We start from the raw sequence: 23,756 nt of genomic DNA, 5'->3' as shown, positions 1-23,756 counted from the left end.
TCAGTCTAGTCTTCTCTCTATAATCTATATTTTCCAAGTATTACCAGGTTCACTTCTTTCTTATAAAAATAACATTTATTGTTCGATAGTTATGAATTACTTGATGACATAAAAATATTCTATTTTTTCTATTATGTTGGTAAGATATACATAACATAAAACTGGCCAAAATGGTAAGTTTTAAGTCTACAGTTCTGCGACGTTAAATATTCACGTTGTTGCACAACCGTCACCACCACCTATCCACAGATTTCATCTTTTCCAACTGAAACTTTATGTCTATTAAACACTAACTCCTCATTCTCCCCTACCCCAGCCCTTGGCAACCACCATTTTACTTTCTGTCTCTGTAAATTTGGCTACTCTAGGAATCTATATAACAGGAATCATAAATATCTGACCAATACTTGACAGGCTTATTTCATTTCACATAATGTCTTCAATGTTTATCCATGTTGCAGCATGTGTCAAAATTTCCATGCTTTTTAAAACTGAATAATATTCCATTGTATGTGTATAGCACATTTTGTTTATCCATTCATCTGTCAGCGGACACGGGCTGTTTCTGCCTTTTAGCTATCGTGATTAATACTGCAGAACACGAGTGTACAAATGTGTTCAAATCCCTGCTTTCACTTCTTTTGAGTATATACCTTACAGATATATAGATAATTTTCTTACATGTCCCATTTCTATCCCCCATCTATTGGTTGCCTACCCATCCCGCAAATATTTTCCGAGTGTCTACCATGTGCTAGGGAGGCACCGTCTTAGATTCTAGGGAGATACAACCAGAAACTGCATGGCCTTGAGGAAAACAGAAATAAATAGTGAGGTCCTAGGTGACTTGATAACACAATCCAAGAAATCCCAGTTATCTGGTTACATTTGAATTTTGGGGTATTGAGATAATCTCCCTATAAAAGCACTAGCTAGCATTTGGAAATGTTTCTTTTATTTAGGGATTTTGTTGCCATGGTGTTGACTTTATGTTCCTCTTTCCTCAGGATCTCTTCTCCAGTTCTACATCTCTTCCTTCAGCTCCACAGTCTCCATATCATTCTACTAATGTTTTTCCACTTTCTAGCCTTTGCAATTTAGTTTGTGTCTACCTTGTGTATCATTCCATTTCTCTCTCTTGACCCATCTACCACCAAGTCTCACTGGATCTACCAGCCTGAGGGAAGGGCAGGATGGTTGCTGGAAGGGCTAAAGGAAGAGGAAATCGGGTGGAAGATGATGGCAGGGTAGAGCGAGCCCCTCCTTGTTCCACCAAGGTGGAATGTGGGGGTGTGGAGAAAGGACACAGCAGTGCATGTTCTTCCTAGTCCTGTGCAGAACTGTCCACCCTCTGCTGCAGGCCGGACGAGCTGCTCTGTTGTGGGCTGTCCACATCTTGCAGACAACCAGGAGAAATGCCAGGGCTTGCAGACCCTTTGGAAACAGGTCTGCCATATACAACAGCAGACAGGCTGACTGGACAAAACTAAGCACAGCCAAGAAGCCCTTCTCCAAAGGGACAACCTTGTCTATTTTCCCTCTAACTAGATTAGGAAGAAACTCAGAAAACCAACGAGACAACAGGGTGGAGGAAGAAAAGCAATAAAATAAATAGAAGTACAGTATATTTATGGTAAAGGAGTTAAGAATATGCCATCCCAAAATATGCTGCCCTGGCATAATGATTATTTTGAGTTAAAGGCACTTGAAAAACAGCAGGTGCAAGATGACGGCTCTGACCTTCCTGCTGTTTCTTAAAAGCAGGAGATGAAATTCTCATGTGAAATAAGCAAGTATCATTCTTATCATCAAGGACAGAAAGTTGAGGAGAGAAATTTGTACAAATTTTGTTACAGTTAATACTTATCTTCCACACCACTTCTCCACCCAGTTAACTACCCTAGCCCATGACCTTCCTGCTGTTTCTTAAAAGCAGGAGATGAAATTCTCATGTGAAATAAGCAAGTATCATTCTTATCATCGAGGACAGAAAGTTGAGGAGAGAAATTTATACAAACTTTGTTACAGTTAATACTTATCTTCCACACCACTTCTCCACCCAGTTAACTACCCTAGCCCAAACCCTTTTGGCTTGTTACATTTTTGTAATTTACTACTCTTTGTCCAATTCAATATATAAATGTTCAACTCTTAACTTCATCTCTGGGTCTTAATTTCCTTATGAGAAATGAATTCCTGTCACGTAAAACTTATATTAAATAAATTTGTATGTTGTTCTCCTGCTGATGTTTCTTATGTCAATTTAATTCTCAGGCCCAGCCAAAAATCCCTAAGAGGGTAAAGGTAAAATTTTGCCTTCTCTACAATGGAGATTTACTTGAGATTATGGAAAACTCCATTATCACCAGAGCACCAGGCATTCTTTTATTTTATTTTATTTTTTGCTTACCATGGTAAGATAGAACATCACATCAAAAGAGGTTTAGTAGCATAGCATCTTGGAGGAGGAAAGCAGAATTGAATTTTATTGAGATTTTGAAGTTTAGGTTAAGGATGGAATTTCAATGCAGGGGGAGGGAGAGAGGCTTGACTAGGACTGGATAAGGATCATGATATAACAGTTTAGGATTCCAGGCACTTTTTCATGCTTTAGCAACCATGGTTTAAAGCTTTCTTGCCATAAAGTTGTCCTGCTCTTTGCCTCTTAAAATGTTTTTTTGTGCAATTATCTGATCTAATTGTACTCCATTAAGAATCATGTATGAGTAAAATTTTACATTTTTGTTTTTAAGAATTAAATAACCCGAGTCTCCTGGCTAAATCTAGACTTCAGGGCAAAACTCTTGAGTTCTAGAGATTCAGGGGAGAGAGGGTAAACCAGAGAGAAATTACAACGCACAGTTTTTGCTTCCTATTATTTTGAAATTTCTGAATTCATCTTATTCTGACTTATGTATAAGCTGAAACTTAACGTTGGGTCACCTACAAAAACAACAACAACAAAAAAACCCCAAGCTGATGGTATAAACAATGTTGGGAGAGCGGAGCAAGAGCGATCATCAGAGTCAGGTACTGACGATGTGTATAGATGGCTGTACTGTAAGAGGCACCAAAGACAGAGTCTAGAATACGGGCCCTATAAAGACGACCTATGTGAAGGGGTACTTTAGAACAACAGTAATTTAAATGCAAACAATGATCGGACTGATGACAATTATTCTTCTGATGTTAGCGCCACAAGGACTGGCATCAAAAGATGCCAAGTATTTGAGCCTCATTAACTGTGAGGAAAGCCTCTAACAAAAGATGCTCACATTGTTATTAATTCCTTGGCCAGGATATCAGCAGCCAAATTGGCAGAGGACACCAAGGTGAGACTCAGTTTATACAAAAGATGATAGAAATAGGATCCAAACAGATCTGGACTTGGATCTAGCAAGATGAAATTTAACAGAGATAAATACAAAGACTAACACGTAGGTCCAAAAAATTAACTGCACTCGCACCAGATGGAGATACGTGGTTTAACAGGAGCATCTGTACAGAATGGTTCAGTGTTTTGGCTGACTGTACATTTGGTATGAGTCACAGTTTGTTTGGTATGAGACTGCCAAAAGGAAACAAAAAAGGCAGCAAAACAAAACCAAGAACAAAACCAAAGTGGCCCTGGACAGCATGAGAACTGCAGAGTTCCAGAATGCTAAAGCCAAAACGGATCTTAGAAAGCATCTTCCATCAGTATAGACCTTCAGACCAAGGAAGGACTGTCCCACCCTACTCTGCTGTATCCTGAGCAGACATTCCATGTCCCTCCACCAGGATAGGAACCAATAGAAGTTAAACAGCTGGGTGAGAAGCCAGTGTCTACATGAGGGAAATGGGAAGGTTAAGGCTGAAGAAGTAAACATTCAAAAGAGGAATGAAAGATGGCTCCTATTATATATTTTTTTAATTTATTAAAATTGCTGGGCGCCATCTCCAGAGGTTCTCATTCAGCAGATGTGGGTGTTCTGACAGTGTGCATTTCTAATAAGTTCCCAGATGATGGTGATGCTGAAGCAGTGGGTCCAGGGACCACTTTGAGAATCACTGCTCTAAGTAACAAAATTAGTCGTTTTGTTTTTTAATACTCAGTATTTCTAAGATTTTACTAAGACACAATGGCCTATTTGTCAGTAAGTCCAAATTAGGGAGAATTTATTGGTTTTAAAGCTTCATGAATTTGTACTTAAGATTATGTTCTTTCTAAAATTTCATATTGCTTAGCAGAAATTTAACCTTTACTTTCTGACCCTTTGCATTTCTTATTAGTTCAGCTTCATAAAGCAGACTTCTGTTTCTACCTCTGTTTCATTTTTTGGCATTTTATATAATAATCAGTTTCCCTCTGGTTTTCTATTTTTCCTGCATTTTTCTATTACGTGCAGCAAATCAATCTTCATATTATGATGTGGCCTGTTTTTATCAAATGATATCTGGCTTCCTGCATCTTCTAAAATAGTAAATACTGATCCAATCCTTTCCCCAAAAGCCCACACTGAGCTCACCATTACCAAGGGCCTATTAGGACTGAAAACAGATGCATTCAGTTCCTGATTAATTTTATTTTCTCTTATATACTTAAAACTTCAGGCTTTAGATCCCACTAGGAAAATTACCAGCATATGGGAATGCATATAAAATGACATGCAAAGCAATGCAAATTAATGCAAAATATACATCTCTAAATTGCTTGGGAAGTGTGTAAGCCTTGACATTGCTGTTATCTTTTTTGGCTTCACTCTAGCAAGCAATGACTGGGTTCTTTTATTACAGGTTTATTTCATACAGCATCCAGCACCAGACACTCGCCTACATGCTAAGGTGCCCATGCCTCTGAGCCAGGCAAATGGGATCCTGGTCTTAACTTTGCCACTCCTGCCTTAGGTTCTCAAAACTCTTTAGGTCTCAGATTCTATCACCTGGAAATGATAGAAATGACACCGTGGAATGAACATCATCATAATCGACCCCCCAGCACTAAGGCTTACTGATCATGTGCCACGTGCCAGGCATAATGCGGACATGCACACATTGTGCACACAAGATGTGCACATTGTGCACATGGGAGGCGCACATGCAATCTCTACAACAGCCCACAAGGAGAGACTCCAGAGCACATATCCCTTTGGTGTGGTGCCATTTCAGAGACCTGGAAACCGAGATAAAAAGGTCAGGAAACTGTGCCAGGTCATAAGCTAGGGCCAGAACCAGGACCTCAGCAGTCTCACTCCAGGGGCCTTGCTCGTAGCCACCCTGCAGCTCTGCTGCATAGATTACCATCTGTTTCTGTTAACCATTAAATTTGCATAATCTACACACAGTCATATGTGCTTCAAAATAATATTTCTGTAAGATGTTGATAGTTTATGTTGTATGAGTTTGATATCAAAATGCCATCACAATCAGATTGTTTTTTACTTAATACTCCAAGGAATGGGGAGGGGGTATCCAGATATTCTGTATGTTCAACTTCTCCTTCCAACTTGCTCCAACTCATTCACATTTAAATATGTATGTGGCTCCCTCGTCTTAAAAAAGCCATCCCTCTGTCCCACCTCTCACTCAGGAAGCAGCTTCTAGTCCTCAGCCACCCCCTTCCCCATCTACCCTAGGCTTTGAACACCACCCCTAGTTAACACGACGTCCAGCTGTGTCAGTCGGTCAGGGCCTGCTCTATCCAGCCACTTAGGAAGTATTTCTCCTCAGGAACTTCCAAAGTGGCTGGCTCGCAACAAAACCAAACTTGTCTTTCCTCCTGAAACCCGCTTCTCCTCCAATGTTCTCTGTTTCTGTAAATAGCCTCACCCAAACCTGGAGAGTCACCCTGCACCTTCACATCCTACACAAAACTGGTCTCCAAGTCACTTCAGAGCCGCCTTGAATCCACCCACTGCATTGTCCCCACTACCTCAGCCTCACATGCCAGACCCCTCGTACTGTCTGACCCAGCCCTGTCTACTCTAGGGGCTCCTCAAATCCATTCTCCATGCAGCAGATGGAATTTTGTTTTGAATCCATATCTCATACTATTGGGTGTGAAAATGTCCTGAAGATCCATTCCACAAAACGACCCCCACGGCCCAGAACCATTCCACCCGACCCCCACCCAGTACCTGCTGACCTCCCCTGGTGCCGTCCTCTACCTTTCTCAGGTAACACTGGCCCTCTGCTCTTCGTGACCTCTACTCTCCCTGCTCTCCTCTCCTCTGGTCTTAGGGTACATTCCCTGGAAGGAATGCTCCCCCTCCACTTCCCCCTTAGTTTATACAGCTCCTCTCATCCTCAGGCCCTCCTCAGGTCCACTTTCCATCTCCCCAAGGAAGCCTCCCGCCCCCACCCTGACACGGTGACATCTGTGCTCCTACGGCACCCACTACTGGCTTGGCACATACTAAGTGCTCAACACATTTGGATTCATGAAATGACTTTTCAACCTTGTTCACTCAGTTTTACTGCCTTCCTGCTTTCTTCCTGCCTTTGAAGCTGCCTCAGTTTTACTTGTAGTCTGTGATGCAATGACAAGCCCAGATCATGCTCCCCACGCCAGAGGTGGGAGGGCAGAAACAGCACTGTCATGTATAGCCTCTACCTTCCCTCCCCACTCCCAGTCTGGAGATGACCTCAGGTTACTCAAAGTCAGTTTGGTAAGTATTTATGGCCTGTTAATCCTGAAGGTAATTAGCATGGTGCCATCAAGTGCCAAATCTGACTTACTGCTACATTATGTCATTCACCCCTATCTACCCATGTACAGAAGACGTGGCACCTAGCAAATGACTGTACTTTTGCCACCCAAAGAAAAGAGTACAAACCTTCCCTCCCCCACCGGCCAAGGAAACTCTCCTTTCAGTCTTCCTGGGGAAAATTCGGTGTCACACAACCCGGTTCTCTGGCTATTGTTTCCTCCTAGTACAAGTAAGAGATAACTCAACGTCTTAATTGGTCATTTCTCACACAGAATTGGATCCTGAGAAACCGCAACACAGGAAGCGCTCTCTGCAATAATTCACTTTTAAAGATTTTACTTCCTCAAGACACTCAACAAAAGATGTCAAAATAAACTTAATTTCCAGGATGTCTTAGGCTGATAGATGGTTTAATAATGAGGGCATGTTTTATGCATCTGAGAAACCGCAACACAGGAAGCGCTCTCTGCAATAATTCACTTTTAAAGATTTTACTTCCTCAAGACACTCAACAAAAGATGTCAAAATAGACTTAATTTCCAGGATGTCTTAGGCTGATAGATGGTTTAATAATGAGGGCATGTTTTATGCATGTAAGATCAAAGAGGGTGACTTCTATGTCAAGCAAACCACGAGACACTTGAATTAATATTATCCCCGACTCCCTTAATCTTCTAGTTTGCTGCTCTTCAATTTTAAAGATGAGAAAGGCGGGGGGTGGGGGGTGGGGAATGACCCAGGGCTAATATCACCTCTACGCTTGCTCAGCAAGAGGACAAGTTTTTCCCAGGCTACAACTCGGAAAATCTCCGCATCCCGGAAAGCTTAGTTCTTAAATTTACAAAAACAACACCCACCCACTGCACCGTTTGCCTACATAAAGACGATAAACCCAAGAATCCAGATCTCTCCGCCAGGCTCCCGACCCCTAGGGGAGGTGCCACCACCTCGCAAGGGGACCATCCGAGCCCGCTCTGCGGCACGAAAACTTGACCTTAAAAAGCGCAGAAGCTTGTCCTGCGGAGGGCGCGGCCCGCAGCTTCCGACCCCCAAACAACTACTAAGAGACCCCCATAGTTGCCTAGTGGAGAAGCCGCGGATGCATCCCTTCACCCGCCTGGGGTACCCCTCCCAAAGCCCCGGGTGGGGGGGATGCCCAGGCCTGGGGGCGCTGGGGCAGCGTCGCCGGCTCTGCCGGTCCAGGGCTGCGGAGAAGCGGCAGGCAGCTCTGAAAGGCGGCCGTGGGGAGCCCCCGACTCCGCAGGCCCCTGGGGGACGCCACCCCTCGGCGCCCGCACCAGCACGGGCAGGTCTGGGTGACCCTCGGCCCCGAAGGCCCGAGAGAGCGGGACTCCAGCCTCCCGGCAAGTGCGCGTTGGGGAGCCGCGTTCTCACTCCTGGGGAGTCCCGGGAAACCCGGGTGCACACACGCCCCCGACTCCGGGCCTCGCCGCTCCCCTTTGCCCGCGCACCGGGGATGTCCGCGCCGCCACGCGCCGGCCGCCTTTCCCCGCGAGGGCTCGGGGAACTTCCCAGCGTCCGGCCGCGGGCCGCGAACCGCGGCTGCAGCGCGGAGCCGCCAAGTTGCGGCGGGGTCACCCGCCCACCCCGCGACGCTCCGTCCACCCACCAGGGGCCCTCGCCAGCCTCTCGGGACACCCGCGGGCTCCCGGCGCGGAGCCAGGCCGGAGCTCAGCCTGGGATCGCGACGCAAACCCCGCGGGCGGACGCCCCCGCCCTCAGCCCGGGAAGGACTTGGCGGGAAAGTGAAAGTCGCGAGAGGAGAGGGTCGGGGCGTCCCCGCCACCACGCGGCAGAGACAGGGGCCCCGCGCCAGCCACCACGGGACACCCTCGGCCCCGGGCGCTCTTCGCTTGCCTGCGTGGCCAAGTCGACTTACGAAAGGGAGCGGGGGAGCCCCCCAATGCGGGATCCCCGCGGCTGCAGAGGCCGCCCCGGCGGGTGCCCCGGGCTGCGCTCCCAGGTCCCGGCCCCTTGGCGACGGCGGCTCGCTCCTGTCCCCCTCCTCCGTCGCCACCTCGGCGACGCGCCCTGCTAGGGAGTTGCTCTCTCTCGTCCCGGGTGGGAGAGCGCCGAGCTGCCCCCGTGACGTGTGGAGAAAGGAGGAGCGCCGCAGCCGCGCTCCCGCAGGGGGAGCTCCCCGCCCTGCACTCTCGGGTCCCCGCGCCGCGCTTGGGACAGTTCCGAGGCGCGCGGCGCGCTCCGCTCCGGGCCACTCTCGCCGCACTCGGGCTGAGCGGCCCGGCTGTCGCCGCTGCCCGAGCCTCATCCAGGTCCAGTTCTCTCCCTGCGTTAAACAGGCAAGAAATGGGAGGCCAGGAGAGCTAAGCAGACTCACATCTGCGACTCCTTGCTTCCCCCTCGAACGCCGGGCTCTGCGAGGCTCCGGCCCTGCAGGAGTCGCCCGGCCGAGGCGGAAAGCAAGCTGGCTCTCGTGGGCAAGACGAAGAGTATCCTGCGCATCCTGGAGGCGTATTATCAGCGGCGGGGGAAGGTGGAGCTTTTGCCTCATAAGAGGGTAGAGTTGTTTTCAGTCAGTGCCTACATGCCAAACAGGCTTCCTCTTTACCTCAAGCGGGAGTGAGGGTGGCGGGCCTTGCGGGCGCGTTATCAGGCCCCAGTCCGACTCATGCACCTACTTAAACCTATTGGGAACATCTGCGACTCGGTTGGGCGATTCTTGTGAACAGCGGGTTCTTGTGAATGTGCTAACTTTATGAGGTGGGTGCGCTGTGCTGTGCAGCTGGCCATCCCCGCACTTCCAGGAGTCTCCCGCGGGGCTCCCAGAGCCTGCCTGCCTGCCTTACAGGGCAGGGAGTGGCACCAGGCAAATCAATCCTTGTTGGTTTGTCCCTAGCTCTCAGTCGATGTTGACTGGGGCTGCAGTATGCCCGTATGCCTGGCTGCTCAGTGGGGAGCCCAGTAGGACCCAGGACCCAGTGAAGCCCAAGGAGGAAGCGAGCATGGGAATCCTTGACTCCCAGTACCTGGAGTCTGCCCCACAACAGTAGAGGGACTGAGCCTACTACTTTTTAAAAAACTCCCTGTGCTCACAGAACAAGTGTTTTAATATCCGCTTTTTTACAGACTTATTTTCAAGCAAATGGCCAGCTTTGCCTCATCTCCTTCTCCCCAATGGACCTCCTCTTTCTGGAAGTCATTACATTTCACACTATTTACCCTGCCCAGGTCTCCCTCATCTGCACATGATGATGATGATGAAACAACTAAGGCTTCTGTTATCCATCCGGGGCAGTGTTCTAAGCAATTTATGCAGATTTAGTTTTTTGATCCTCACAACTTCATGAGGGAGGTGCTATTTATATTCCAATTGTGCAGATGAAAAGAGAGAGGCAAGTGAGGTGAAATAACTTGCCAGTAAATGGCAGAGCCAGAACTCAGACCCAGGTGGTCTAGGTTTGGTATCCATGCTCTTAACCACTGAGGACACTGAGGCCTCCAGGGCTGCAATTCAAAGGGACCACCAGCCTTCACCAGTCCAGCTCACACTCAGGGAGCTTCCAGTTATCTCAAACAAGGAACACTAGGAAATCTGCACACACACACTTTCTCCCAAATAGGTCAATTTTATTATTTTGAATATATCATAAAGTAGATATCCATTCACTCACTTCCTTCCTGACCTCCAACTCCCAGATCAACCATTTTGTCCTAATGCAAACTGTTTCTATGATGGGAACCTTAAAAACACCTTCAACATAAGCTTTGTGAACTTTGCTTTGGATTGCTTGGTACTCAGACTGTTACCAGGCCCAAGTCCAGCTGTCTGCCCCCTTTCAAAAGCAGACCATTGAAAAGTCAAATGTTGAAAAGTCAGTCAAAATGATCAGCTTTTATTCAGGAATACTGGTGACCTGACGAGAGATGGTAGGCTATCCAACCTCTCCAGTAAACCTGAAGGAGAATAGCTATACTAAAGCCATCTCAAAAACTCAGATTTACTGAGGGTTTTTTTAAAGAGGGGATTGACGGAATAGAATGTGGGAAATGAAAAGCAAGAAGGAAGGAGACATGAGCTGTGAGGGTTCTGTGCCAAGGAGCCAGGTATGAGGTCTCACCAAGACTCCATCTGGTTTCTGCTCCTGTCCTTTCTGTTCTCTCAGGGTCCTGCTGTAGGGGTGGAATCAGCATAGCTTTACTGATGTCTTCTTTGGTTTCCCAGGGTCTGGATAGTAGGTGCAAATCTGCAAGTCTGCAGCTTCAGTCTGGCTAGAAAACTTAACATGTATGTAAATAATGTCATCTTGCCCCATAACCAACGTTCAAAACATCAAATAACTTTGGGAAAAGAGGGAACTCAAAGAAACGCATGTCAAGAAAAAAAAACCTGTCCTTTTAAAGTTTGCCTACAGCTCATGAGGTTCGTTCAAAACATCAAATAACTTTGGGAAAAGAGGGAACTCAGAGAAACGCATGTCAAGAAAAAAAAACCTGTCCTTTTAAAGTTTGCCTACAGCTCATGAGGTTTTAGGTCCCAACATAGCTTCAGTCCTGCTCACTCCAACAAGACCATACCCAGCTCTTCCTCTCTCCTCTCCATTCACTGCCTTCAATTACTTCCTTTCCTTAAAACCTAGCTCCAACCAGTCCCAAAGGTCTTCTGAAAGTAGGTTGCCCAAAGCAGGATAGGCCCCCAGGAGGGCCTCTACCACACACTAAGCATGCTCATTGTGCTCAGCATTCCTGTATTAGTTTCCTAGGACTGCCATAACAAATTACCACGAACTGAGTGACTTAAAACAACAGAAATTTATTGTTCAGGAGGGTAGAAGCCTGAAATCAAGGTGTTGGCAGGGCTGTGATCCCTCTGCAGGCACTAGAGGAGATCCTCTGCCTTTTCCTAGTTTCTGGTGGTTGCTGGCAAGCTTTGGCATTCCTTGGCTTGTAACTGCATTATTTGTATCTTTTCCTTATTAGATGAATTTCTTTTCCTGTGTCTCCTCTGTGTACAAATTTCCCTCTTCTTAAATGATACTTGTCACTGGATTTAGGGCCTACCCTAATCCAGTAGGACCTCAACTTGATTCTATCTTCAAAGACCCTATTTTCAAATAAGGTCACATTCACAGGTTCCAGGTGAACATGATTTTGGAGGGATACTATTTAACCCAGTGCAATCCCCAAATGTCACTGTTAATGAAAATATATTTCCTGAGCTGAGGATGCAAAAAGGTGTAAATCATAGCCCCTGCCATCAAAGAAACTCTAGTTACAGAGGTAGGCTTTGCACTCAGAACATAAGTCAGGGGACGCTAAGAGTCAACTGACTGGGGCCAAATGACAACCCATGGGCCAAGTGGCAGCTGTACTCAAGGAATTCAGCCAAGGAGATGCAGTCACTGAGGATACACTAGAGGACTTTACTCGAAGGTGAGGGTGATACAAGCACATCCTTGAAGGAAAATTAGGAAAAGTAAAGATAAGCAGGGTTATCAAAAGCACAGCTCCAAAGGAGAGGGTGTGCCTGGCAGAATCTTAACTTCTGAAGTTTCATGCAGAAATGAAAGGCTGAAAGAATGCCAATATCTACCACACTGAGTATAAAAGCATGGTTAATTACTTTTACTGTAATAACAGTATGCTGTAATGCTATAGTAATTAGGATGCTTTAAAGTGTTCTCTCCTTTCAGTAATTTCATTTGATCTTTATGACAATCCTGAGTGTCAGAGAAAGGAACATCATAACTTATAACCAAGGCTTAAAGTGGCCAAGTAACTGGGCCACGTCAAACAGCAAATCAGTTGTAAAGACGGTATGAAACACATTGGTCTGGATATTCCTTGTTCAGGAATTTCCTCAACTACATGATTTTTCCTCCTGGGTCAGCCTTATAGTACTGATTGTTATTCTTGGTTCAAAGAAAGTGTTTGAAGAAAAGGGCAATCCTGCAAGAAATGGAAAGCCTCCCTAAAAGCTATGTGATTCCCAAACTGGAATTGTGATAAACCCTCCCCAGACATCTGAACTGGTTTCTCTAAACCTTCCAAGGATTTTTGAGTGTATTAAAGAATCTCCTTTTGGGGCTGGCCCGTGGCTCACTCGGGAGAGTGCGGTGCTGACAACACCAAGGCCACGGGTTCGGATCCCATATAGGGATGGCCGGTTTGCTCACTGGGTGAGCGTGGTGCTCACAACACCAAGTCAAGGGTTAAGATCCCCTTACCGGTCATCTTTAAAAAAAAAAGAATCTCCTTTTGGCCTTCAGAGACTTAATAGGATCCAGTAGCCTTCTGCAGAACTCAGCTGATTATCTTAAAGAAAAAGGGGTTGAATAAAACTTTGAAGGCACTCAGAGACATTGGTAAGAAGTTGAGTACAAAATGACAAGAAATTACATCACAGGGTGGTAAGCCCACAGAAATTGTTAATCAAGGTTCATTGTCTGATCTTACCAATGTGGAGTCACACACAGATGACCAGATCTTGGCGTGTTTTGAAGAGTTTCTGATAAGAATCGGCAACCATGATTAGCAACTGGAAGTAAGCAGGGAGTCTAGTCTTGGTCTGAGTATCTGATGATTTGATGCATTTCCCTGGATTTTCTTTTACTTAGAAAACAGGTAATTTGCTGGATCCTTTTCTGGCTGGATCTTTATAGGTATATTTAAGTTTGAAATGCTTTTGAGTCTAATGTGATTCACTGAGTTCTTGCTTGTGCAAAGTACTACACTGGTTGCTATGGGAGAATACAAAAATAGAAAAGACAGTCCCTGACCTTAAGAAAATCCCATCTAATTTAGGAGACATGAGATATATAGAATAAAGATTATATAAGTTTGTTTGTTGTTGTTGTTTTGCAGGCTGGCTGGTATGGCGTTCCAAACTCGTGACCTTGATGTTATAAGGCTATGCCCTGAGAAACCGGCCAGCCAAGATTATATAAATTTGGATGCGATGGAATTTGTAAGCAGTTTCTTATTACTTAGTTCTCTGTTCAGATGTAACTTCTCAAAATCAGGCCGTCCTTGGCTACCCCTGTTAGAAAAATGGCCTGCCCCACCTCTTTATCATCTTTTGGCCTTTATCCTGCTCTATGGTCTTTATGACACTCACAACTATCTGAAATTAAACTGTTTGCTTGTTACTCTCTGCTCCTGGACATAATATCCACGAGGACATAAACTTTGTTGTCTTTTCTGCTGTATTCCTAGTGAGAAATGAAAGTGGCTTATAAGGGTTCAGATCCCCATATCGGCCAGCCACCAAAAAAAAAAAAAAAAAGAAAAGAAAGTGGGTTAGAAGAATCTAAGAAATGTGAGAAATGTGAGGTCTGCTAAACTTAGGCCCAGAGAGATAGGAGCATGAGGCTTCATCTGCTAAACTTAGGCCCAGAGAGATAGGAGCATGAGGCTTCATTCACGTCCCCCTGGCTCATGTCCAGGATAATTGCCAAATTGCACATTTTGGCCTCAATGGACATAACTATCCAAATGTTATCTATCACAAGTTGTACAATGTAAACTCTTACCCTTTCTTTGTTGCAAGTTTCTTGAAATTTATGACACAAAGCAATGTACAGCCAATCAGTAACTCATTTTATTTTAGTGAACCAATATAAATTATTGGTAAACAACTTTGGAACTTTTCCTTTAAGATTCTCCTTTTTCCTTTAAATATTACTGACTTCTCTTTTGTACTCTGCAACACATACTCAAGACAACTTGGGTTTGTGTTTCCTGGATTGCACTTATAAAATTTGGCCCAAATAAACTTTTTGATTTATATTTTTGCCTGTTTCTTCTTTTAGGTTGTCATTAGCACCTGAAACAATGTTGGGCATACACTAGGTGCTCATTAAATATTTGTTAAATAAATGAATAAAGTTCATATTAATCGACTGAAAATGGACTAAGATAACTTGAACTAATGTAATGTTTCCTGTATTTTCCTGATAAGACTCACCTAGGCACTTGTCAAAAAAATTCCCTGGCTTGTATTACTACATATAAAGTCATTCTTGGCACAGAGCTGGGCTCTTCTGAATTTGACTATTCTTTTATTTATCTTGGATATCTTTTCTTTTTGGTACTAAGGGCCAACATTTTCTTAAATCTTTTCCTTTCCATATCCAGCATTTCTTTTGGGGCCATTTTTACACAAAGAGATGTAGTTTTGGTTTTGTTCTGTTTAATCATTTTATGATAGTTACTGTGCAGGCAACAATGAAGAGAGAATAAAAACACTGCTGAGATGAAGATGCAGGGTGACTGGCAAGGCTCACCCACCACCTAGGCAACTCGCCTTACCACTTCCTTGCCTTCAGCTTTGAAAGACACGACACGGCTTCATATCTCAGCCAAACTGCCATACGTCATGGAACTTTAAGGTGTCTTGTGAACACCTAAAGGCATAAATATTAATTGGCTTTTTCCTTTTAGAAGCACCAGTATTGACATTACAGCCTCAAATGTTTGCAACTACTGTTCCTATTTTAAAGCCCCTGGCAAAGTAGCCTAAATGAAAAAATATGTTTGTTTGTTTGTTTTTTGGTGGCTGGCTGCGAAATGAAAGAACATGAATTTACAAATATGCCCAGCAAATTTAGAGGTTAACCACGAAGCCTGCTCTTGGGGCTTAAATTAAGATTGAAGCGAGTTTATTTGACACGGCCTCAAATTCTGGCCCCTTATTTAGGTGGTAAAAGAATTAGGGACATGAGAACATTATGATCAAGTTTAAGTAGAAGCAAACCACATTTCTTGGCTTTTACATGTTTAAGAAAGGTATGTCCCTGCCTTTCTTCTGTAATATAGGATTCAATAAACATGAGATAAGGAAAAACTAGAGAGGGAGTCCAAAGAAACACATGTGGAGGTTATGTGCTGTTAGCCTTCAATAGCACAGAAAATCCAAAGGGACGTAAAATCCAGGCCCTATAGGCACATGCATTCATTTAAAAGCAACAAGATAGTTCCTCATGCATATTGAGTTAGGGCAATATTTCAACCTGAATAAGCTTTGAGTAAAGCTTATTTTTTACCTGAAGCTCCCTAGACTGAAAAAGAGAAAGCCTCGAGAGTAGATATTGTGTTCATATTACAACTTGTCAGTTGGACTTCTGCATTCCATTTACCAATGAGTATCTGTCTGCCCTGACTGCCTATCCTTCACCAAAGTCAGCAAACACTGACTCCCTCAGAATGTGCAGGAGGAAGGAGTCATAGGGTCACCATAACTCAGAATGATGTTGACACTGTTTTAATCATTTAAAATGTTTTGAGGCAGATACTTTTGGTTGGGGGGAAAAAACATGAGGCCTTACAGCATGAGCTCTGACCTAGATTACCAAGTTTGAATCAGCTCCATCACTCGTAATTGTGTGACTTTGAGCCAAATTACCTCATCCTGCACCTCAATTTTCCTTGTCTGTAAAATGGGGATAATGATATGTCCTACCTCATATGGCGTGGTGAGGATTAAATGAGTTAATACATCAAAAGTGCTTATAACAATGATTGATATACATTAAGTGCTCAAAAAAAATTAGTTCTTACCTCAACCCCTTCCCCCCAACACACTTTTTTTTTTCTTCTTTGTTTGCTTTTTTACTGGCAGAGTCTGGAATTTGTACAGCTGACTACTCTCCTGCACATCGGCATGTACTTCTCTCAGCCAATAAAGACAAGGCCACATCCCAGGCTAGTGAGGAACAGCAGGTGGTATAATTCTGGCCAATCAGACACAAGTTTCCTGGGAAGGTGGGGGGGTGTTCAGGGAAGGTTTCTTCCCAAAAGAAGTACATTGGTAGAAAATGTATCTTTTCTTCTTCTAATGATGCTGTTTCTGCATGTATACCTACCTGTAACAGCAGAGCCATCTTGGCACCGTGAAGGGAGCTGGAAGAAAGATGGAAACAATAATGACATTATTGAGTTGAAGAATTAACTAACCCTGAAGTTCCTACCTCTGGACTTGTTAAATAAAATAATTTTCCTTATTGCTTAAGCCATTTTGAGTAGGATTTTCTGTTATCATACCTGAAAACACCCTAACTGATATTTCTTGAGCATCTACTATGTTTAAGATATTTTATAGAAAGTACAGTAAAACCCTGAACCTGATCTCACCAAGTTTTCCAGAAACTTGGGGGAGATAGACTATGAAAAGAAAACTACGAACAGCAGGCAGTAAATATCAAGTGCTTGGATTGGGGTGATCTGAGAAAGCAACACAGGTAGTCATATATGAAGAAAGGACTCAGAGAAAAAGAAAAACATAGATGGGCAGGGTGAGCGGGAACATTCTAGGCAGGGAAAATTGTGTAGACAAATGTAGGGGAGAGTTAGGATTGTGTTAGTTTATTAGGGCTGCCATAACAAAATGCCACAAACTGGGTAGAAATAGGTTAGGATTGCTGTTGCATATAGTCTAGACAGGCACTGATAAGGACTGAACTGAGAGGAAGTTGAAGGGATTGAAGGAAAGAGAAACTGAGAAGAAAAGGACAAGATGCATGCTTGGACATTTCAAGCAATCAGGCCGGTAGAAACTTGTGTCATAATAATTCAGCTTTTAAGAAGAAGTATTATTTTGTCATAATAGGGTTGTGATGCTTGGACTTAAAGGTTCCAGTTTTCTAACACTTAAGACTACCTATCTGAATACGAATAGGCTTCCTTGTTGGATATGGGGTGAATACAAGAAGTCAGAAAAAATGCAAATATCAGGTAGAAGATGGGATTATTAGATATTCTTCCAAGGTCCCATCTATGGTTTGGGGTCAGAAGCTTAAAGGTTTTATTTCGAACCCAGAATAACCTGGCCAGTTGGCTTGGTTGGTTAGAGCATGGTGTCATAACACCAACATCAAGGGTTTGGATCCCCATACTGGCCAGCTGCCAAAAAAATAAAAGAAACCCACCAAAAAACAGAATAGGCAAAACATCTAGCAAACTCCCCAAATTGCCCAGTCTTCCCATAGGGATGATCTAGGATAGGGTAGCACTCTCCACCCTAGTTGGAGTAGACCCTTTTGTTTTCTAGTTTGGGCAATACTCAGCATGCCTCAAGGGCAATGGGTATTATGTCAGTCACATGTATAAAATATAGTAAATGGGCTTGGAAAATTAAGAATTTTTTTTTAACCTTACCCATAAATTTATTCAAAATAGTTTGTGGACAAATATAAACTGCAAAACTTATAAACATTGCAGTGAAAAACAAAATAAAAATCAATGTGAATTTCAATTTAGTAATTAGTTTTTATTTATTTACGATTATACATATTTATATAGTACAGAGTTGACTTTCAGTATTTGTGTACAGCATGTGATGATCAAATCAGTATTATTAGCATGTTTATCATTATAAATCATATTTATTCTTTGTGTCCCTGACCTAATTACTCTCTAACCCCCCTCCTCTTCCCTTTCCCACCTCTAGTAGCTATAGGTCTGTTCTCTCCTTCTGAAAGTTCAATGTTTTATTGTGATCTTTCTTTCTTATCTCCCACTTATGAGTGAGGACGTGGTATTTCTTTCTGTGCCTCACTTATTTCACTTAACATAATGAAAAACTGAGAATTGCAAGATCTCTTGTATGTAAACTGAGAATGTATGACTTTTATAAACTGTAATCACTAAATAAAATGCCTGCTTTTAAAGTTATTCTTTTAAAAAATGGGTTTTTTTCCTTTTTTTTAAAGTTGAAGGTAAACCGCAAAACTACCCCCCATTCTTCTCAGTACAGCTCTTTCAGGGGTAGGCACTGTAAAGAGCTGTATCTGTAGCATTCTAGACCTTTCACTAAACATACCCCTACCCCCATCTCACACACATACTTAAATAAATATACATTTTCATAGCTATACATATAAAAGTATGTATTACATAATATATATTTATATGGCTATATATCCTATACATGCACTCAAAGATATATAATTTTATTTCTTTAATAAAACCAGGATTCATGTTAGACACTGTCCAACAATTTGCATTTTTCACATATATCTAATTTAGTTTAGTACATACTCTCAAATGACCCATATGTTAAATATTTTCTTAAATAATAAAGCCAAATATACCACCTCATTTAGGTTATTTAAGAATTAGAAAAATACAGTATTCTAAGGAAATTATAATAGATCAATAAAATTCTTGTCAGTTCTCAAACATTACAACATGTAGTGTTTTCTATCTTGAACATTTTCATTGAACTCTTGAAGGAGAAAAAATAAAATGATTTAATATGTCTTTACACTTTTATTAATAGGCATCCCTTTCCAGGTGCTTTCTTTCAGATACTTAACATTTTTTATCCGAATAGAAAGAACACATACATAGTACCAATTTCAGAAATTGCCAGGGCCAAGCCTGTGGCGCACTCGGGAGAGTGCGGCGCTGGGAGTGCAGCAGTGCTTCCACCGCGGGTTCGGATCCTATATAGGGATGACGGGTGCGCTCACAGCGCTCGCTGGCTGAGCGCGGTGCAGCCGGTCACAAAAAGGACAAAAAAAAAAAAAAAAAGAGAGAAATTGCCAAAGGGTATGTATAGTCAAAAGTAAGTCTTCCTTTCCCCTAGTTCCCCAGCCCAATAATTTCTTTTCCCAGAGGCAACTGTTAACCACTTTCTTGTATATTCTAAAGATATATATGCTTTTACATGTAAACTGCTTTTATTTATAGTTTTTTTTTCATGATGCACCTTGTTTCACAGGTTTTAACTTGAGTAGAGAGAGAACTAATGATTTTTTCTGTGTGAGTAGGGATAATTTGCAGCTGTTCCTTGAAGATTTTTAAAAGATACATTTTTAAGTATAATCTAAAATGTTTTTTTTTTAAAAAGATGTTTCTTAATACTACACACATTTAAAATAAGAAAATATCCAAAAAGCAACCCCCCCCCCCCCCCCCCCCCACAATTCTAGGACTTGCTTGGGTAAACTTTATTGTAATTTTGACTTCTCTACCCAAATGAGAGAGAAGGGATAGAAAAAGGACATGAGTCAAAAAACTTATTTGGGAGCCTGGGGTAATGAAGGATAAGTAAAGAATAATTTGGATATCAAAGGATTAAGAGAGGCCCTTGAGAAAACTGATAAAGCTCTTAAATATCTCTTTCTTAAAATTAAAAAAAAAATCATGACAAAGTAGCAAAAGTCAAAGATGAAGTATATCCTATTTAAAATAATCAACCCCTAAATCAACACTTGACTCATTTTTTGTTCTAAGACTTAGCACAGTTATAATCCTATCTACACTAAATTTTATGAAACTTAAACCTCATTCATAATTTTACATTTTGATTTTGAGATAAACTTAAAAGTAAATGGGGGAAAGAAAGTATTGGGATTTTAAGTTCTTGTTTTAAGTGGATTCACTTTACCTGGGCCTTTTCAGGACCTTATCCATGATCACCCTTATTTGTATCCTCAGTGTCCTTAAGAAACATCTGTTATATATACAAAAGTAAAGGTGTTGATTGAAAGGTTCGTTTTAAGTTTATGTTAGTAAAAAGGAAGCCAAAGAGTCAAATGGTGTGTATCGAAAATACCTTTATTTCAATGGCAAAAAAAGCATAAATCTTACTATAATAGTTGATATTTTTCCTATAACAGTAAACACACATCTTGAGTAGCAACTCATACATTGTAGGTTTAAAAAGACCCACTAGACCATGAGATCTCAAGAATCATTAGATCTAAAGATATAAATCATTAAGAAAACAAGGTTTTAGAATGTTAGTTTCTCACATTCCACATAGAACTTCCAATGCTGATCCATTATATGGCATGGGAGAAATTCTTGATCACTGATTAATAGTATTTCATTTATTTGTAGATAATGTGGGATGCTTTGCAATGACTCTCTTGAAGTTCCTGTTTAAAGAAGTATAAAGAAATTAAAAGCTGCCTTTTAAAATGTAAGTTTTAAATTTAGTTATTACAAATCCTATAATCCAGTGTGAGCACACATACTAGGTTTTCTGATCAAGACATTTCATCATTCATTCCATTTTCTATACCTGAGACAAAACTATAAACCAGCATTGGCTAATCTTGGCAGAGAGAGGCCTGTTTGTAGTCTAAAACACCACGAGGAAAAGAATGATCAGAACATCTAAAGGTAGTTATACAAGCCCCTCTATGCTTTAATTTCCAATAAATTGAGAAAAAAGCAGTTGTGAGGATTAAATGATATTTTGCTTGTAAAATGCTTAGCATACTGCCTGGCATATAGCAAATACTCAGTAAATATTAGCTGCTATTATTATTAATATTATCATTATTTATTACAGAAAAGAGTATTAGGCTGAAAGATGGATAACTTTCTAGTCCTGCCTCTGCCACAGACTTGGTGTGTGATCTTAAGCAAGTTATATGGCTTCTTTGGATTTCCATCTCTCTGAGAGGAAAGTTATATGGCTTCTTTGGATTTCCATCTCTCTGAGAGGTGAGAGGTTTGATGATCAAGAGGGTTCCTTTCGGCCCTGCCAGTCTTAAAACTAGTTTCTTCAAGCTCCCTGACAGTCTCAGAGATTGGCTATATGAGGTATACATTATTCAGAAAATTGAATCTTATTCAACAGATAGCACCAATATGTGTGACCTCAACCAGTCAGTTTTAGGAATACACACCGTATAGTACAAGAGCTTTGTTCATAAATTCTAGGCAATACAAATGTTTTACATAATTACATATCTGTGGGGCATCTGGTCTTTTTATAAAGACTTTTTTTGTTGTTGTTGTTTTTTGCAGCTGGTCGGTACAGGAATCTAAACCCTTGACCTTGGTGTTGCCAGCACCATGCTCTAACCAACTGAACTAACCGGCCAGCACTGGCATCTGGTGTTTTTGATGCCCAGTATCCATTTATCCTTCTTGTGGTGACTCACCCTAATTTGCCTGTGTATGGCCAACCCTTTCCCTATATACATGGCCCACATGCTTCTAGTGAAGTTGTTCTCAACCTCCTGATTCATTTAGATCTAAGCTAATCAGAGAACAGGCATTGATTCAGGGATGAGAATATGACCTATTCATCAGAGGGAAGTGAGATGCAATGAGATTTTTGTTGGGTCTTTTGGAAAAGAGTCACATATACATTCTTCTTCTCTAGACTTTAACCTGGGAGCTTGTAGCTGTGGGATAGTGAGAGGAGAGGCCATTAGGATGTAGCCAGTATGAGGAAATGGAGCTGAGAATGAAAAGCAAAAGAAACTGGGTGCTCAGTTATGCTGTTTGAACCCTGGATAAAGCCTGAAGATCCGTTCCTGGTCTTTCATGTATATGAGTCAATAAAATTATTTTTGGGGGATTTCAGACAGTCTGAGTTGGGTTTTAGACCATCACTTAATAATCTAAAGAAGTTTAACTTGTATACATGGTCCATATGTAAACATAACAATTCCCTTTTTAGAAGCAGTCTTCGTTTTATAGACTTTCTGAAACAAGGTATCCCACAAAAGTTGGGGATGGGAAGCATTCTTCTCTCAGGAAAAACCCATAGAAATAAGGCTTTAAATATTAATTTAAATTTGTTTCATCAAGGTTGGCTAAGTTTCATCATTTAAGCACTATCATTTACACTTGTCTCTTCCTCCACAAGATACTGTCCCCCACCTTAGTTATGACTTGAAAAACCTAATGCATCTACCATAATTTACTTGTAATTCACAATTTATTCCTCTTTTTTCACTATTCAGGCATGTGCAAACACTTCTACAGGATTGATATTCAGAAGCAGAATTATGGAGTTGAAGGGTTTATACACATTTTAAATTTTAAAAGATTCTGCCAGAGTGCCCCCCAAATGCATCCTTTTATACTACCAACAACAGTGTATGAGAGTGTTAAACCTGTTTTTTTCCTCCATATCCTTGCCAACACTGAATATTATCAACCTTTTTAAGTTTGCCACTCTGATGGTAAAAAAACTCTGTTATTTTCATTGGCATATTCCTAATTACTATTTAGTGTGAGCATCTTTCATGTACTTACTGTCCTTTAAAAGTTTTAGGACTGGGAAAGTGCCTATTAAAGATTTTGTCTGCATTGATTTGATCAAATATTAATCACAGAATGGAGCTAACTAGGTCAGCAGGTGTGACATATGACTAAATTCTGGCCAATGACATATAAATCAAAGTGTATTAGACTTCAGGGATGGTTCCTTAAGGGGACAGACAGCTACAGAAGCCTGTTTGTTTTTTTTTTTGCCTGCCTTCTCTCCATCTTTCTAATGCCTACAATGCAGATGTGATAGCTAGGAAGTCATAATTATTTGGGGCCATGAATTGACCTCAAGATGTAAACCGGTAATGAGGAAGATGAAGCAGAAAGACAGGATGACTTTGTGGTGCTGCTATGCCTGCTCTGGACTGCCAACATCCAGACTTCTCTATGAAAAAATAAATCCTTTTTTTTTTTTTTTGTCCTTTTTGAGACCGTCTGCACCGCGCTCAGCCAGTGAGCGCTATGAGCATACCGGTCATCCCTATATAGGATCCGAACCCGCGGCGGGAGCGCTGCTGCGCTCCCAGTGCCGCACTGTCCCGAGTGCGCCATGGGCTCGGCCCAATCCTTTTGTTTTTAAATCACAGTTATTTTGGGTTTTCTGTCTTAAAAAGACTTTTGGCAGAGACTGTTAGGTTTTGGCATGCAGCCAAACCTAATCCTACCTAATACAGAACTTTCGAACTCTAAGAAGTAGGTAGAACATTTTTGCAAAGACCTAGATCCCACAGGGTCCACCTTGGGGCTTTATCTTTTCAGGCACAGAGAGATCTTAAATATTTAGGTACATGGGAAATCATGATATGAAAAAATACAAAACCCACCCAATATGCCAATTTTGACATCTTACTTACTATAATAATCATATTCTGTGAACTTTGAATATACAAGAGCAGATGTATGGATGACTAGAAAGATGTATATACAAGGAAAAATCTACTATTTAAGGTACTGGTATTAGAATGGCAAGATGTGAGTCTTGAGTTATGTAAATGCAGCCATCTTCGCAACTATGACAATTTCTATTGTTCCACAGTTATTGTTTTAGGAACTTTTACATCTCATTTA

General features: G+C 42.0%; 2 protein-coding genes across 2 annotated transcripts in view; both read right to left on the bottom strand.

Moving 5' to 3' along the window:
* Nucleotides 1–8,651, bottom strand: part of GCNT4 (glucosaminyl (N-acetyl) transferase 4, core 2) — a 29,240-nt gene extending 20,589 nt beyond the window's left edge. The window contains exon 1 of the mRNA XM_008578109.1: nt 8,590–8,651. The gene's annotated coding sequence lies outside the window, so the exon portion shown is untranslated. The remainder of the gene's footprint in view (nt 1–8,589) is intronic.
* Nucleotides 8,652–20,214: 11,563 nt separating this feature from the next.
* ANKRD31 (ankyrin repeat domain 31) overlaps nt 20,215–23,756 on the bottom strand; it is a 95,844-nt gene continuing 92,302 nt past the window's right edge. Inside the window, exon 21 of the mRNA XM_008578110.1 lies at nt 20,215–20,551. Within this exon, the coding sequence (XP_008576332.1) occupies nt 20,406–20,551 (146 nt within the window). The 3' untranslated portion in view covers nt 20,215–20,405. The remainder of the gene's footprint in view (nt 20,552–23,756) is intronic.

The sequence above is a fragment of the Galeopterus variegatus genome, unplaced genomic scaffold (genome assembly GCF_000696425.1).
Source record: "Galeopterus variegatus unplaced genomic scaffold, G_variegatus-3.0.2 Scaffold1632, whole genome shotgun sequence".
Taxonomy (NCBI): Eukaryota; Metazoa; Chordata; class Mammalia; order Dermoptera; family Cynocephalidae; genus Galeopterus; species Galeopterus variegatus.
Note: the sequence above shows the minus strand (reverse complement) of the source record. Positions and strands in the feature narration are given on the sequence as shown.